Genomic DNA, 16,031 nt, shown 5'->3' on the forward strand with positions numbered 1-16,031 from the left:
TCTTTTCCGTAATAATCATTTAATAGCAGTAACCAATCAGATGTTAGAAATATGGATTTACCTTTTGTGAAATATTGCTTCAAACAACGAAGTAAAACTATATAGATATGAAACTTTAATAAATACTAAATAAAATATTTATTTATACATATAATATATATGCTTGTTAATATTTATTAGTATAATTTAATTAATATAAATTAAATATATAAAAAAATATAAAAAAATTAAATTTTCCAATTTTGTTAAAATTATATTTACAAATATAAAATTTTATTTACAAAAAATTATTGAATTTCTGTTTAATTTTTTAATATTTAATTAATATTGCATATTTTTAAAGAGAATTTTATATATGATATAGAATAGAAATAGAAAATAGAATAATATAAAATAAATTAAAAATTATTTCACAAACTAATTTTTAATAATTTTTAATATCACTATATAGCAATTCATTATAAAAATTATGATAATTTTAAGCGTAATTTTAATTATTGTTGTATTATTGTATAATTATTGCTTATTGTTTAATATAATATTTAAAATTTTTTTTAATAACTATATAATTATATATGAAAAATAATTAAAATAGTTGTATAGTTTTATGTATATTTTTTTACAATTTGAATTTTTTATTTTTTATTTTTTATTTTTTACAATACAAAATAATATTTATTTTTAAATTATATAATAATATTTTTATTTTAAAATATAATAATATTTGTATAATATAATTTTATAGTAATATAATATTTGCATATAATATAATTTTGAATATGTTATTAAATTATATAAATAAAAAAAATAATTTTAAAAATATATTGAAATCACTAAATTTAGTAATATGGCGCTGTTAATCTACTAATCGATCGAAGAGTTTTATCAAAGTTGACACTCTGTAGCTGCTTCTGTACGAATTGTTCTGTGTTCGTGAGAGAACATTTTCTTTCAACTAGTTGTTAACTGTAATTTGAAAAATGGCATGGTTATGTAGTCGTATTGTTTTCCACAAATATCGACGAACATTTTCTTGCAATGCTGTTAAATTCTCAAAAAGAAAAAGTAAAGTGAATATATTATTTAAATAATAAAATAATTATAAAAAAATTATTTAAATTTTTTGCATTTTTTTATTACGTAATATGATAATATAATTTATTGATTTTATATAATTTTTGATTTATATATAAAATAGAGTTTTTTTAAATAAATTTCTATTACAGCTTTTCCTGATCCATTGGAACTTGCTACAGGATTGGAAAAACGTGAATTACTTGCTGCAGCAGCTGGCAATTTTGTAAGTTTATATTTAAAAATTTTTAAATAAATGTCAAATTTTAAAGTTCTATTTTTTTAAATGCTTTTACTATTATAATATAAAATAACGAATCATATTTAAATCTAATAATATATTTTATTAAGTAAATTTATTTAAATAAGATAATATCAAAAATGTGATTTGTAAATTATAACCTTTTTTTGTGTAATATCATGATTTTTAAATTTAAATAGAATTTCATTTTTAAATTAATCTAGAAATTTGATTAAAATTAGTAAGGAAATTAATTATATATATATATATATATATAATTAATTTTAATCAAATTTCTAGATTATATATATTGATATAAATTCTTATTTTATTATTATCATACATATTTATATGATAAAATTGCAAAATAAATAATATATTAATTTTTTCAAAAAATGAAAGTAAATATATAATGTTTTTAATTTATAATTTGATTTTTTTTTATAGATTATAATTTTTTTTTTTAATTTTAATTAATTATTATTATTTTATTTTAGGATCCATATCACATGAAAGCTATAGAAATATCACGTGATAGCACAAAAGATTGCCCAAATTTAGTACCAAGTGCATTCAAAAGTCGCATTGTTGGTTGCATTTGTGAACCAGATACTTCACATGTAAATTGGATGTGGTTACATGATGGCCAGCCACGTCGATGTGAATGTGGACATTGGTTTAAACTTACTCAAGTTGCACCACTTTAATTTAATGTCATTTCTTGTTAATTAGTCATTTGTTTAAAACATAGAATTAATGTTGTATAAAATATTAAAGATCGTTTTTATTTATTACCTTCTTATATCCTTTCTTAATATTTCATATATATCTTTTAATTTAATTTAAAATAAATTATTGAAATCATTAGTTTTTGTGTTATATTTATTATCTAATTTATTTCTAAATATTTATTTTAAAAATTTGAAGATAAAAAAATTTTTTTTATGATATGAATTTATAAAAAGAATGTAATATTAAAGTTTATTTTATAATTAAATGATATGAACTTTTATATAGTAATTAAGTATGTATATTTCCAATTAAATTATTTTAATAAATATTATTAAAACCCTATTTATAATTATATTTTTTTTATATTTTTTATTTTAATTTTAATTAATATTCAACAAAATCATGATTAATTAATTTAAAAAAAATTATATTTATCTAGTAATATATACTGAAACAAAATATAAATAATACAAATAAGCAAACATATATAAAGCATATAACCAATAAAAATATAAAAATATGAAATAGGAAAATTAAAAAAATTGATTAATACATAAATCTATAATTATATATAAATAAATATATAAATATTTATTATATAAATTATTTATTTTAATATAATAAAAAATATATTGAAAATATATTTTAATAATAATATATATAAATATTAATACATTTTACAACAAAAACAAAATTTATTTTATTTATTTAATATTTGTAAGTATAAATTAATTTTAATTGATTGTGAAATATTGTAAATATTATATACATAATATTATATTTTATTATTTGTTTTATATTTTAAAAATGATAAATCTTAGTATTATATTTATAAATTTATTACAGTCTCTCTCTCTCTTTTACTTTTAAAATATTTTAAAATTTACATAAATTTCTATCAGAATATATTTATTAATCTTAACAAAATCATGATCATAAATAAGCAAATCATTTTTACCATTTACATTATAATTATGCTAATCAATTTATTAATCTTTAAATCTGACATTAAATAATATTGAAAGTTCCTAAAAATTTGTTTAAACGCAATATACATTTTGGTATTCTCTTTGAAAAGCAGTGCTTCTTGTATTTGTTAAAATATCAGTTCTTGGTCTGCGGAAGAGTAGCACATGTGGTTCTGAAAAATTACATAAATTTACAAGAATTAATATATGTAAATTATTTATTATATTGTAATTATATTCAATGTAAATATTCAATTTTAAAAATAAATATTTTCAATTTAAAATATATGTTATTATTATATATAAAATTTTAATGTTATTATATAAAATATAAAATATAAATTTATCTGAATTGCTTAAAAAAACAAATGAAATTGCATGAAAAATGTAAGTTATACATTTACAAAGATTTTTTGACAAAATCAAGTTTATTTCTAATATGAATTTTAATAAATTATATAAACAAATTTTTTGAACATTTTATTTTATAAATTTATTTAATTATAATTTATACCTGGTACATGCATCATATAATGTACCCAACCTGGACTTTGTTGAACTCCTAAATTTCTCCATTCTGTTTCTGACATAAGATGAGTTTTTGGAACATGTCTTGCTAAATCAGCTGGTAGAATAACATGTCTGTAAACAAATAATTGCTTATTATAAACTTATATTTATTGTAATTATATAAATTTTTAGTTTTAGTTATAAATAATAAATAATTTATTTTTTTATTATATATTTTTTATAAAATATTTATGAATTGCACATATTCAAGTAATAAAAAAAATAATAATAATAAAAATGTAATATAAAATAATATTTTTAATATATTGAAATATATAATGAAATATATAATATAAGATTATATATATATAAGATATAAGAATAAAAATTTATATATATATATATATAAATTTATTTATATATATATTTATATATACATATAGATTCTTTAATTTTCAATAAAGGTATTAGAGATATTCTGTATTTTAATTTATATTTTATATTTAATTTTTTAACGAACAAACTAGACTTTTGTACGAACCTATATTCATATTTATCGTCGTTGTATTTTTCAGAATATTGTATTTGATCAGCTGGCATATTATATTTGAATGATTATATCTGAATAAAAATTATAAATTTATAAAAAATATAGTTCTTTTTTTTTATAAGATTAGTTTTCATAAAAATTATATAAGTACATATAAAAATAAATTTCACCTTATTATATATGATTTTAAATAAATTTTAACACTAGACAAGTTTGGTATTGGTACTAATTTTTTTTCAAAAGCCATAACAGGTTGCACAGGTATATGCATGTTTTAAAAACTAATGCGCCCTCTCTTGTAATTCCATTTAATTCATATTAAATTTAAAAAAAAAAACATTAAAAATTCAGGAAATATAATTTAAAAGAAATCTATTAAAATTCTAAAATATTTTGAAATATTTTAAATTTAATAAATCGATAAGATTCTGATCTTTGTTAATAAAAAATGCAAGATTTATGTCCACTTTGTTTAAAAAATGGCATTAAAAAGAAAATAAAATTATTACAAATTAATTTACAAGAAGCTGTATGGATGTGTGAAGAAGAAAAGGTAAATTTATTATTCTAATTTACGAAAATATGAATATAATATTTTTTTTTTATTTATTATTGATAATATTTCAGTATTTAATAACATAACCTTATATATATATATATATCACTAAAAAGAATTTGAAAAAACAAATAAAATTTAAATAAAATTTAATAAAATATAAATTTTGTTTTATTCTCATTTTGTATTACATAATTAATTTATTTTATATTTTAGTGTATATGGCCTCTTGGATATGAAGATTTTGTATTTTGTCCAAGAGCAGTGGGAAAAATCTGGTCTTGTTATTGGGATGACTATAAACCAACAATAACAAAATTAAAAGAAAATATAACATCAACAAAATCATTATTATGTAATACACTTGTATCACCAATGAAACAAACGCCAAAAGAAATGATTGATGATTTAAATATGTATTACATAGAAAATATTAATATTATAAATAATGATTCAAATATAATAAATTCAAAAACTATTTTTGATCAATCTACTTCTGTTGTTGAAGAATCAAATATGATAGGAAATATTGATATTAAAGAACAATATAATGATAATAATAAAATTATTTTAAATAAAGAAATTAATAATATAAATATACATAATAAAAATTTTCAATTAATTGACAATAATACAGAAAATATAAAAATTAAAAATGAATTAATGAATACATTGAATAAAAATATTAAAGAAGAAAATATTACTTCAATAGAAAATATTAAAAATGTAAATAGAAGAACTCCAAAAATAACAAATGTTGAAAAAACAAATATTGATATTTCTAGTATTAATGTAGGAAATCAAATTTCTGTCTATCAGGATTCAAATAAAAAAATTTTAAATATTGAATCTAAAAATATTGCAGAAACTAAATTAATATCAAAGATTGAAACATTACCAAATTTAGAATCAAATAAAAATAGTGAAAATGTATTAAAATCTAATTTAAATGTCACTAAAATGGAAATAGATGGTTTACCACCTATAACATTATCTTTTGAAATTCCATTATGTACTACAACTACTGAAACAGTCAAAAATATAATACAACAGACTGATTATAAAAGTAATAATACAAAATCAAATTCTTTAGAAGTAAAAAATACATTTGTAAAAAGAAATATAACTAGTGGTAAACAATATGAAAAATTCAGTTTTAGTGCTATTAAGAAAAATAAAGAATCAAATAATTCTAATATTGTTAATAATATTAATAATATTAACAATAGTTCTTTAAATATGAAATCAAACCCAACAGTTAAAACAGAAAATTATTTAACAGAAACAGACATAAATGCTGCTTCTATATCAAATCAATTTAATAATTCTATAACTTCATTCAATCAAGAAAGTATAACATCCGATATTTTAGCTACAAATACTAATATAAATATAGATACTGTTTTAGAAGATTATTTAACTAATGATTATAATGTTTCTGAAGATATAAATGATGAGTGGATAAATTCTTTGTTGAGCTAACATTTATAATATATATACTTATTATAAAAATTCAAATTTATGATTATATATATAAGTTACATGATATTATTAAATTATTTTATACAAAATATATTTCATAAATATTTCATATTTCATATTTAAATTAATTGTATTTGTAATTACAAATAAAATTTTAAAAGAATTTCAGTATTTTTATTTATATAAAAATATTTTTAAATGTTTAATTATGTAATATTTAATTATTATTAAAATTTGATTTTTAATATTATGATTGTTTTATTATAAAACAACATAATTTAATTATATATTACGAATTTATAATTTCACATTAATAATGTGATAAATACGACATATTTAAAAGATATAATGCAGCTTTATCAATATATATATATATATATATATATATATATATATGTATGTATGTATATGTATATGTATAATATATTAAAATTCATATAATATTACAAATATTGTTTTATGATTAATTGTATATACATTTTAGAAGCATCTAATATTATTTAATTTAAATAATTTGCAAATTTAGTATAAAAATAATTTTATTTCTATATAATCCTAAAATAAAGAAAAATATCTATAATTTTTACTTCTTATCCATTTAAAAAATTATATATAATTGTTTTGTTATAGAATTATTCATAATGTGTTATGTTTTCACATCATTTATTTTAAAAAAGGAAAAAAAAGGAAAATAAAATATGAACTTTATATATATTTTGATATAAATAACATATACTCATTTTATAGTTGTTTTATGTGTATCACGTATATTACAATATAATACAATTTATGCATAAATTGTTACGACAATATATTTAGTGGAAATTGTCTTTTAAATATAATCAGTATTATTAAGATGATTATTTTGAGATATTATAATTGTACATAATAAACAAAAATGGTTTCATGTATTTTATCCAATTATATCTAACGAATATAACATTTAAATATAAATATTTTTAAAATTATCAAAGTAATCATTACATGTGCATTTAATATTCTTTTGAAAAATATATACATATTTCCTTATTTATGAACTGACAATGAATTTATTTCTGTAACTAATTATTTTTGTGATATTCTTAAAACTGACAAACATTTAAACTTTAAACAGTTTTATGATACTTAAAATGTATGTCTTAAAAAAAGCAAATCTATTATACAATATAATATATTTTTTAAAAAACTCCAATATTCTTTTGCAACATGAAATAAGAGCAAACTGAAAATGAAAGTAAAATATGCAGAAAATTATTGCAAAAAATATATTTATATTGTACAATTACAATAAATTGCAAAACAAAATAGTTATTTACCTATCAATAAAAAGGCGCTTATATTTTGCATTCAGCTCTTTTCTTTATCTTTTAAAACTTTTATTTTTCGACCTAACAGATCATATTTAGAATGATTTGGTTCTGGATCTTGATCTGTATCTGAACTACATTCGCTGTCACTAGAATCTTCATAGGAACCAAGACCAGGTAAAATTCCAATACACTTCATACCTCCTGTTTCATTTGTTATATTTTTGTCTTCTGAAATATCTTTGAATGCGGATTCACATTCAGTAATTATCTGTTCATTTATTTCACAGTCTTCTTTTTTTGATGTATCTTTATTTTCTTCAGATAATTTTCTTTTAACACCTCGCGTAACATCTATATAAATATAATATTAAACTAGTATTGAGATTTGAAAAATATTAAATTATATTTGTAATCTTTTACATATTAAATATATAATTTTATTTTTTTCATAATAATAAATATTATTTTTTATCTAATAGTTAATTTTAATATATTAAAAAATTTAATATATTAAAAATTTCTATTTACCTTGTTTTTGTTGTTTCTCAGGACGTTTAACTACTACTCCAGCTAATAATTTTAATTGGGAAGTACGGCTTTAAAAAAACAAAATTTATTTTTTAATATTATAAAATATATATTATTTTTATATTATTCATAATAACAGAAATAATAAAAAATTCGAAATTAAATAATTATTATTTATTATATAAAATATATTATGTAATTTATTTTATAATATCTAAAATATAATGAAGAAATAAATTATTGAATTAATGAATACATTAAATAATACATTAATATATTACCTTCCAGATGAAATATTTTTATTCATAATTTGAGGATTTTTTAATTCTTGTTTTAATTTTTCATTTAAAGATTTTTCTTGTAATGAAGCAACAGCAGCTTTGAAATCTCGCATTTCTTTTTCTTCTTCAAGATTTTTTTTACGTTCTTCTTCTAATTTTGTTCTATCTACCAAATCTAAAAATTCTACTTCATCATCATCTAAACCTTTTATCATATTTTCTAAAATAAAATAATAATTTTATAATATAAAAGAAATTTTTAGATATTATGTTCTCTATAACTTTTAACTCACTTAATTTATGTGCCTCTTCATATTCTGCATCTCTTTTATTTTTTTGTTCTTGTAATCGTTCATATAATGATCTTGGATCATATGGTTCCTCTGGAGCTTCTACAAAAATTAAAAAAATATAGATGATGATAACACAATAACTTATAATTTAAAATATATATAATATATATATAATATATATATATAAATATATAATTCTAAAAAAATTATTTTAATTTATTAAATAAATTTTAATTTGATTAAATTATATTTTAAATTATCTATTAATGAAACTATGATAAAAACTATGTGTATAACAATTAATTTTAAAATATGTTATATAGCTTTTCACTAAATAAATATACTTTCAAATTAAATTATTAGAATATAATATAATATAGATAAAAATAACCTAATGGTTGATCTGCAGTTCGTACACGTTCCCATTCTTCTTGCCTTATTCTACGTTGTTCTGCAATCTCAGCTTCTGATATAAATCCTGAACTCATTTTGAACTAAAAAAAAATTAAAAAACATAAAATTCAAATCTTTTATAAAATAGTGCTTACAAATAACTTCAATTATTTATTTATTATAATTAAAAATTGATTAAATAATATATATAAATTCATTGATGTTAATAATTATCTTGCAAATTCAGCAGATTCAAATCACATAAGAAAATATTATTTAATTTTTAAATTCTATATTTAATTATATATTAATAATTAATAATTAATATATAATTATATAATTATCTCTTGTTTAATTATAAATTATAACTATTTTTAAAACAAAATATGCAATAATATTATAATATTTATGGATACTATAATAATATAGTTAGATAGATTAGATAGATAATTAGATAGATAACATATATATTTCTATTGAAATATTTATAACTTACCACTTTTATTTATAATAAATTCTGATAAATTATATGAATACTTAATAGCGCAGAAGATATTTATTTTTAATATTTGTGAAGTTTTTACTTTTATAAACATTCAACATTTATATATTTAATTTTTCACTTCTCAGTATAATTTAAAAATTAAAATTGTTAAAAAATTTTATCAGTTTTTAAAATAGTTATATCTAGTACGTTAAATTGAGTTTCAAAACATTAAATTGGATAATTTAACGTATTATTTGTCTAGGAATATTTGACATTCTAAATTTTAAATACGAAGCTTCCTTTTTTTAAATTTGTTAAATAATAATTTTTTATAAAATGTTTTTTATTTTAGTAAAATATTCTTAATATAAGTTAAATTTAATAATGCTAATAAATCAGTATTCTTAGATAAATATTTAGTGCTTTCCGAAGGATGCAGAGGTTAAGTCTTAGATTTTAACTTGAATGATTATAATTATGGATGATTATATATATTGAATATTTTATTGTAAATAGATCATTTTTTCTACACAATCAAAATTAGATTAAATAATTATTTTTATTATTCTATATTAATCTATATCACAAAAATGATATTTGATACCACGAAAATTAACTGCTTATACTTGGTTACTTAGAACTTTATACGCATGCGTGAAATACTAGATAAGTATAATATACAATATATGCACATTTACATATATATATAAGATATAACTATATATAATTATATATAATTCTCTGTAAAACAATTTTTAAGTTTCAGTATTTATTTTTTATATTCTGATGTCACTTCAATTTGAAATTAGAAAAAAATAAATTATGTAATAATTATATCTAAATTACAAAATGTTGAACTTTCATTTTATTTAATTATAATTATAAAATTTAAAATAGCAAAATTATTTTAAAGTTTTATTTTGAGTTTTACTCGCAAATTAAACAATTACTATAAATTTCACTAATACAGGATGAAAAAATAACAATCTTTGAAAAAATTATTTCAAATATTTTTATTTTTTAAACAAATTATACATATGTTTCTGGAAATTCAAATGTTACATCTCGACCTGTTAATTTCTTATACACAGCTGCAAATGTGTCAACCTAATAAATAAAATACTTAAAATAAGTACTATATTATTTTATATAATTCTATAATACTTTATATAATTATCAATAAAAATAAATAAATAAATAAATATAAATAAAAAAATATTGATTTGTGTTTATCAATCTATTATATAACTATTGCATATATAAAAATTATTGCATATATAAAGTAATCAAATAAAATAAAATAAAATAAAATAAAATAAAATAAAATAAAATAAAATAAAAAAATAAAATAAATTTATAAAATAAATCATATTAAAAATTTATTTACCTTATGTTCTATGTTTGTTTGTTCATTTTTATCTAAATGAACTTTAATAAGCTGTGTACCATCAAGTTTAATTCTTATGCGTTTTCCAACAATTTCTACAGGATATACTAAATCTTCCAATAATGCATCATATACTGCTGTTAAGGTACGACTAAAAGAAAAATTTATTATATTTATTATCAATTTATACAATAATATAAATAATATAAATAATTAATAAATATATTTTATTAATATTTTAGATAATAATGATACCTTCTTGGCCTTTTTTGTTTGTTTTTAGTACGTGTTTTCCTTGTTGGTTTAGGTAAAATTTTACGTTCTCCAACAAACATAACATGTTTTCCAGAAAATTTTTTCTCTAATTCACGTACAAGTCTAGTTTGAATTTTTTGAAATGCCTTTAACTTTGGCATGGGTACATATATAATAATGCACTAGAATAGATATCAAATTATTTTATTTATATTTATATATATTTATTTTAAAATTTTAATATAAAAAGATAAAGATTATTCATATTAAAATTATATTTAGAAAATATTATTCTAAAATTAAAATATTTTATCATTCATAATAATGATAAAATTAAATCTATATTTTAAGTTAAATATTTTAAGTTAAAATATTTAGTAAAAATTATGTTATATATAGTGATTAAAAATTTATGATATAAAATAAGATATCCTTTACCTTTTTATTATTAGTTTCTATTTCACGTGCTTTAGTAATATAAAGTTCCCGTAATTGCGATTTTAAATCGCTATTCATTTCCAATTCCAGCAAAGCTTGAGAAATGCTGGCTTCGAACGCATCAGGTTCGGCTCCACCACTTTTTATGATTTTAGCATTTGCTGGAAACATCTTTAAAAATATTTAAAGGTTAACATCTATTCTTGTTTATAAATAAATACTTTATAAGTTTAGATAGTTTATGTATTCAATAGAAATTTTAATTAGATAACAAGTTTCATTTGAAATTGATTACTTAAGTAAAAACTTTAGAATTTCAAATAAAATATATACTGTCAAATATTGTTAAAGTATGTGTCAAATAAAATCCACTTTTATCACATTTTATATGTATAATCCAAAAAAAAATATTAATTCATCTAATAAATTGCAATGTTATAAATAACATGCAAAGTATCATTTAATATTTTCTAATTCATTTTAACTTTGTTTTTAGTTAAAAACTAAACTGTTATTCGCGTGTACCTTGACGATATCAGCACCGCATGAAAAAGATCCAATATGTCCATAGATAGAAGTACCAACCATTCTCCAAATTTACAAAATATTTCTATATCTCTCTATATTTTTAGTTAATTTAATAAATTCTTGATTAAATATATAAATCAATTTAATAATTTAAGTTGATTAATTTTTAAGTAACATTATATTTTAATTAAATCATAATATTTTTATTATATATATATATCATAAAGATTTATTTTTCATAAAAAATATTTGTATCTTATGAAATCAAGTTATCTCAAAAAATAAATATGTATTTTTGATATAATTATTTAATATACATATATTTTAAACTTTTTAAATAATTATTAACTTTTTAAATAAAATTTCTTAATAAATTATAGTTTTATATAAATATACTTTTATATTACATTTTAATTTATATGTAGTTTTTTATAATTAATAAATCTTTTTTCTTAAATAATATTTAAAATTTATTTTCATTTTATATTTATCAATTTTTTTAATGAATTTTATTTTACAATTTTTCTTATGTTTGTAAACTTGTAATATTAATTTGTATCTTACTTCAAAGTAATATAAGTTTAGATATCACATGTTATGCATTAAATGTATAGTTTTTATATGTGATCTATTTATTGAGGTTAAAAGAAAGAAGTTTAAAAATATAAGTATTTATAAATTATATATTGTAATTAAAAATATGGTAGATATAGAACATTCAGGAAAAGAAGAACACAGACAATCCTTCACTATTTTTGGAGAACCAGTAATCAAAACAAAATGTCAAAGAAATGCTTTCATAACTGCTATTACTGGTGGCATAATTTGTGGATTAATATCATTTTTAATAACAAGTAATTCAAGAAAATCTACACGAATAGGAATGGCTTCTTACGGTGCAATAGGAATTAGCTATGCAATATATTGTGCAGTTGATGAAATTAATACAAGAAATGAATTAAAAAAACTCAGGCATCTTATGTATAAAACATCTAATTCGGATAATACTAACAATAAAAAATTAGTTGATGTATGAAATATATTTAAAAATGCTTGAAATTTTTATAAAATCTGTAAATAATAGTTATAATGTAGTTATGATAATAAAAAGATACAATAATATTTTTTTTATCAAAAATATAAATACAATAGTAAATATCAAATATTTAAAATGAATTATAAGTAAACAATAATAAAATATATGTAATTCACATTTTTGTTTTATTCATATTAATATTAATATAATTATTTTTTATATACTTTATACACCTATATATTACTTAAATATTTTGACAATAAAATTAAATTTAAATAATAAAATGTTATTTATATATTATATTTAAGTAATAAGATATTTTATTATTTTTATATAATAAGAAAATAAAAATATTTATATTTCTCATAAAAAATAATATTTATCATTAATTTCATTATCATTCATTTTATCATTAATTAATTAATTAAATATATTAATGTTAATTTTTTAGAAAATATAAAAATATATAAATTTGTATGAAAATAAAGAAAATAATAAAATTTTTATTTTTTTATCTTTTATATTTTCATTTATTTGTTTAATTCAAATATAAAAGTAAATATTATTTACCTAAAAATATGAAATAATTATTAAATAATTCTATACAATAATTAATACATATCTTGAAATATATATATTAAAAATATATAATTTTTTTACAGTGAGTTTTAACAATTTAATTAAATTTGTTAAAAAATTTGTTCTTTAAAATTGATATTTCATTAATGTACAATAGAGGGTGCTGAAAGAAACATAATATTAAGCAAGATTCTGTCTGCTACATGCTCATTGGTGTTTGCCGCTTGGTGGGGCGTGTATGACATCACGACGCATGTTTCATACTATCGAATATGCCGAGTGACAGGTGGTGTAGTAGTTCTGTTACATACTGTGTATCGAGGATACAAGTCGTATCCTCGCGTCACGCGATCGGCACGTTGTCATTCGTAGGTGTCAGTGTTAAGTTTTGTGATGCATACCACGATTTCACGCAATCTACTTGAGAGATTCTACTCTATAAGAAGAGGTGATTTTATTATTTCAAGTCATATCTAAAATTTGGTTTTTTAGAATATCACGTTATTTTTATAGCATGATCAACAAAATTTTGTGGAGATACAAGGAAATCTCCATTATGTGTTCTCTACTCTAAGTTTTAAATATACGTCAATGGAAAATCCTTCATAGAGAAATACTTATTCAATAATATTTATATACGAATATAAAACAGTGGTTTTCAAGTCGATTTTTTTTTATCTATTTTCTGTATTTCTTATTTAAATTTGAGTAATTAATATAATTATAAAGTTTTAATATAATGATTTAATTATGAATTGATGTTATATTTTGTGAAAAAAATTTGATCTTGATATTTACATATGCATATAGAGTAAGCTGACCGGAATTGCTTAGGATATTTTAACCTTTTATGTGTAAATAATGCAGTTTTAATCTTCCATATGTATTATTTATAAATCTTATATAACATTTATCATAAATTGTTATGATATCAAACAGTATAGAAATTCGGTTCGATTTTGGACAAGGTTTGATGACATCTATAATAAACTTTTGGTATGAAAAAGACAATTTATTTTTTCCAGTGTTTTTGAGACAACTATACAACAGGGCAGGCATAGGGCCACACGGAATTTTATTTCTGTGAGTAAATTCGAGTATATACAACATGATTTCCAAATATAATTTTTGGTAAAAAGATACTTATGAAAGGTTAAGGTGCATGTGTAACATATCTAGGGGTTTTTCTTTTATCTTTACCTTCTGCTTTAGTCAATTAATAAAATTCTTTATTTTTACTTCCTTTTGCCTTTCTTTTTTCTTTTTATTCTTTTTTTAAATCTATTTCTGAATTAATGAATTATTTTTAATCAGGTATAATAAAAAATGTATTGTCATAAATTTCATATAAATTTTTGAAATGAATTTAAATTTGGATTAAATTAATTTTCATGTTAAATGGAATAAATGATATTCATAATAAGAATATATATCGAATAAATTTTATTGGAAATGAAAAAAATTAAAACATTGTGAAAAATTGAAATTTGATGAATAGAAAAATTGAAATTTGAATACTTAACTTACGTATATTCGTTTTAAATGTTATCTAATTAGATAATATAATATGTATATTTAAAGTATGTATATTTAAAGAATTTTATTTATATTAGTAAATTTAATAACAAAATATGTTAATGTAAAAGCCCTTTTCGTATATATTATTCTTCAATATTTCGGTCAGTATCGATTTTAACATGTGAAATTGGGTAGAGTTCTTTATTTGAAATATCTCAATGCGGATTCTGCGGTTTTGTTCTTCTAAAATGTTAGAGTAAGAAAAACATGATTTTTTTTTGTAAACTTAAATTTATATTATTAACCTGTATATTATCAATATAATATATATTCTATTTTTATTCATATAATTTTTTTGAAAATATATATATATATTGTTCGTAATTAAAAATTTTTAATATGATAATTTTAATTAACTGCTATATGAAAATCTTTCATATTCTTACGAGATTAAAAAATTGAGTTAATATGAACTAATTTTTGAAATGATTAATGAAAAGTTAAAAAATGTTCCCATATCTTTCTATATAAAAAATTAATATTTCCTAAACAGAGTTCAGTTCCGAATGAATTGGGCCAGTGCCATTTATCGCCCTACATCTTGAAATCACGATACATCACCTTTCACCATTGATTTGATTTATTTAAGGTTAAATTCTTTGCTAAGTTTCTTAGCTATATATTATTTCATTTATTTGCGAATATTTTTATAAATTTACGAATATATTATAATATAATATAATTCTCGTTAATTTAACTTGTTTATTAAAAAACTTATCAGGAAAAAGATATTAGATGATGATTATAAGATAGATAATGCAATTTATTTTTCTGTGATATAAATAATAGATATTTTAACATTATAAATAGATGATATATTTAGCT

General features: G+C 17.9%; 7 protein-coding genes across 16 annotated transcripts in view; 4 read left to right on the forward strand and 3 right to left on the reverse strand.

The window, feature by feature from the left end:
• Positions 1-904: 904 nt before the first annotated feature.
• On the forward strand, positions 905-2,086 carry LOC122710803 (cytochrome c oxidase subunit 5B, mitochondrial-like). The gene is made up of 3 exons (XM_043928931.1): positions 905-1,065; positions 1,227-1,300; positions 1,813-2,086. The coding sequence occupies exons 1-3, from the start codon at positions 981-983 to the stop codon at positions 2,020-2,022; spliced, it is 369 nt and encodes a 122-aa protein (XP_043784866.1). The 5' UTR covers positions 905-980; the 3' UTR covers positions 2,023-2,086.
• Positions 2,087-2,888: 802 nt separating this feature from the next.
• Positions 2,889-4,466, reverse strand: LOC122710663 (cyclin-dependent kinases regulatory subunit-like). 2 transcript variants are annotated; one of them, XM_043928650.1, is made up of 3 exons: positions 4,246-4,466; positions 3,530-3,657; positions 2,889-3,188 (listed from the first exon to the last, which is right to left on the reverse strand). In XM_043928650.1, exons 1-3 carry the CDS (start codon positions 4,344-4,346, stop codon positions 3,088-3,090), a joined length of 330 nt encoding a protein of 109 aa, XP_043784585.1. In that variant the 5' UTR covers positions 4,347-4,466; the 3' UTR covers positions 2,889-3,087. The 2 variants fall into 2 exon arrangements, with proteins under 2 accessions (XP_043784585.1, XP_043784592.1); XM_043928657.1 differs by lacking the exon at positions 4,246-4,466 and adding an exon at positions 4,067-4,125.
• LOC122710634 (putative uncharacterized protein DDB_G0282499) lies at positions 4,451-6,113 on the forward strand. Its single transcript, XM_043928614.1, has 2 exons — positions 4,451-4,628; positions 4,848-6,113. The coding sequence occupies exons 1-2, from the start codon at positions 4,524-4,526 to the stop codon at positions 6,111-6,113; spliced, it is 1,371 nt and encodes a 456-aa protein (XP_043784549.1). The 5' UTR covers positions 4,451-4,523.
• Positions 4,780-9,475, reverse strand: LOC122710642 (PSME3-interacting protein). Of its 3 annotated transcripts, none has more exons than XM_043928623.1 (7): positions 9,415-9,475; positions 8,917-9,019; positions 8,526-8,624; positions 8,233-8,452; positions 7,952-8,019; positions 7,430-7,774; positions 4,780-4,927 (listed from the first exon to the last, which is right to left on the reverse strand). In XM_043928623.1, the coding sequence occupies exons 2-6, from the start codon at positions 9,011-9,013 to the stop codon at positions 7,461-7,463; spliced, it is 798 nt and encodes a 265-aa protein (XP_043784558.1). In that variant the 5' UTR covers positions 9,014-9,019; positions 9,415-9,475; the 3' UTR covers positions 4,780-4,927; positions 7,430-7,460. The 3 variants fall into 3 exon arrangements, with proteins under 3 accessions (XP_043784558.1, XP_043784565.1, XP_043784573.1); XM_043928630.1 differs by lacking the exon at positions 4,780-4,927 and adding an exon at positions 7,138-7,335; XM_043928638.1 differs by lacking the exon at positions 4,780-4,927 and having other exon boundaries at positions 7,138-7,774; positions 8,526-8,621.
• Positions 9,476-10,403: 928 nt separating this feature from the next.
• Positions 10,404-12,073, reverse strand: LOC122710687 (40S ribosomal protein S7). 2 transcript variants are annotated; one of them, XM_043928695.1, is made up of 5 exons: positions 12,011-12,073; positions 11,486-11,656; positions 11,048-11,229; positions 10,793-10,943; positions 10,404-10,512 (listed from the first exon to the last, which is right to left on the reverse strand). In XM_043928695.1, the coding sequence occupies exons 1-5, from the start codon at positions 12,071-12,073 to the stop codon at positions 10,435-10,437; spliced, it is 645 nt and encodes a 214-aa protein (XP_043784630.1). In that variant the 3' UTR covers positions 10,404-10,434. The 2 variants fall into 2 exon arrangements, with proteins under 2 accessions (XP_043784630.1, XP_043784638.1); XM_043928703.1 differs by lacking the exon at positions 12,011-12,073 and adding an exon at positions 11,995-12,006.
• Positions 12,074-12,630: 557 nt separating this feature from the next.
• On the forward strand, positions 12,631-13,127 carry LOC122710901. Its single transcript, XM_043929133.1, has one exon. It carries the CDS (start codon positions 12,714-12,716, stop codon positions 13,047-13,049), a length of 336 nt encoding a protein of 111 aa, XP_043785068.1. The 5' UTR covers positions 12,631-12,713; the 3' UTR covers positions 13,050-13,127.
• An 807-nt stretch (positions 13,128-13,934) lies between these two features.
• The window catches only part of LOC122710950 (putative uncharacterized protein DDB_G0277255), a 41,778-nt gene continuing 39,681 nt past the window's right edge, over positions 13,935-16,031 (forward strand). For 3 of the 6 annotated variants that reach the window (XM_043929272.1, XM_043929254.1, XM_043929263.1), the window contains exon 1: positions 13,935-14,076. The gene's annotated coding sequence lies outside the window, so the exon portion shown is untranslated. Of the gene's footprint in view, positions 14,077-14,653; positions 14,712-16,031 lie in introns of all 6 variants that reach the window. The other 3 variants (XM_043929229.1, XM_043929246.1, XM_043929221.1) reach the window with 3 other exon arrangements.

Source organism: Apis laboriosa, unplaced genomic scaffold (genome assembly GCF_014066325.1).
Source record: "Apis laboriosa isolate Shangri-la unplaced genomic scaffold, ASM1406632v1 scaffold10_cov145, whole genome shotgun sequence".
NCBI lineage: Eukaryota > Metazoa > Arthropoda > Insecta > Hymenoptera > Apidae > Apis > Apis laboriosa.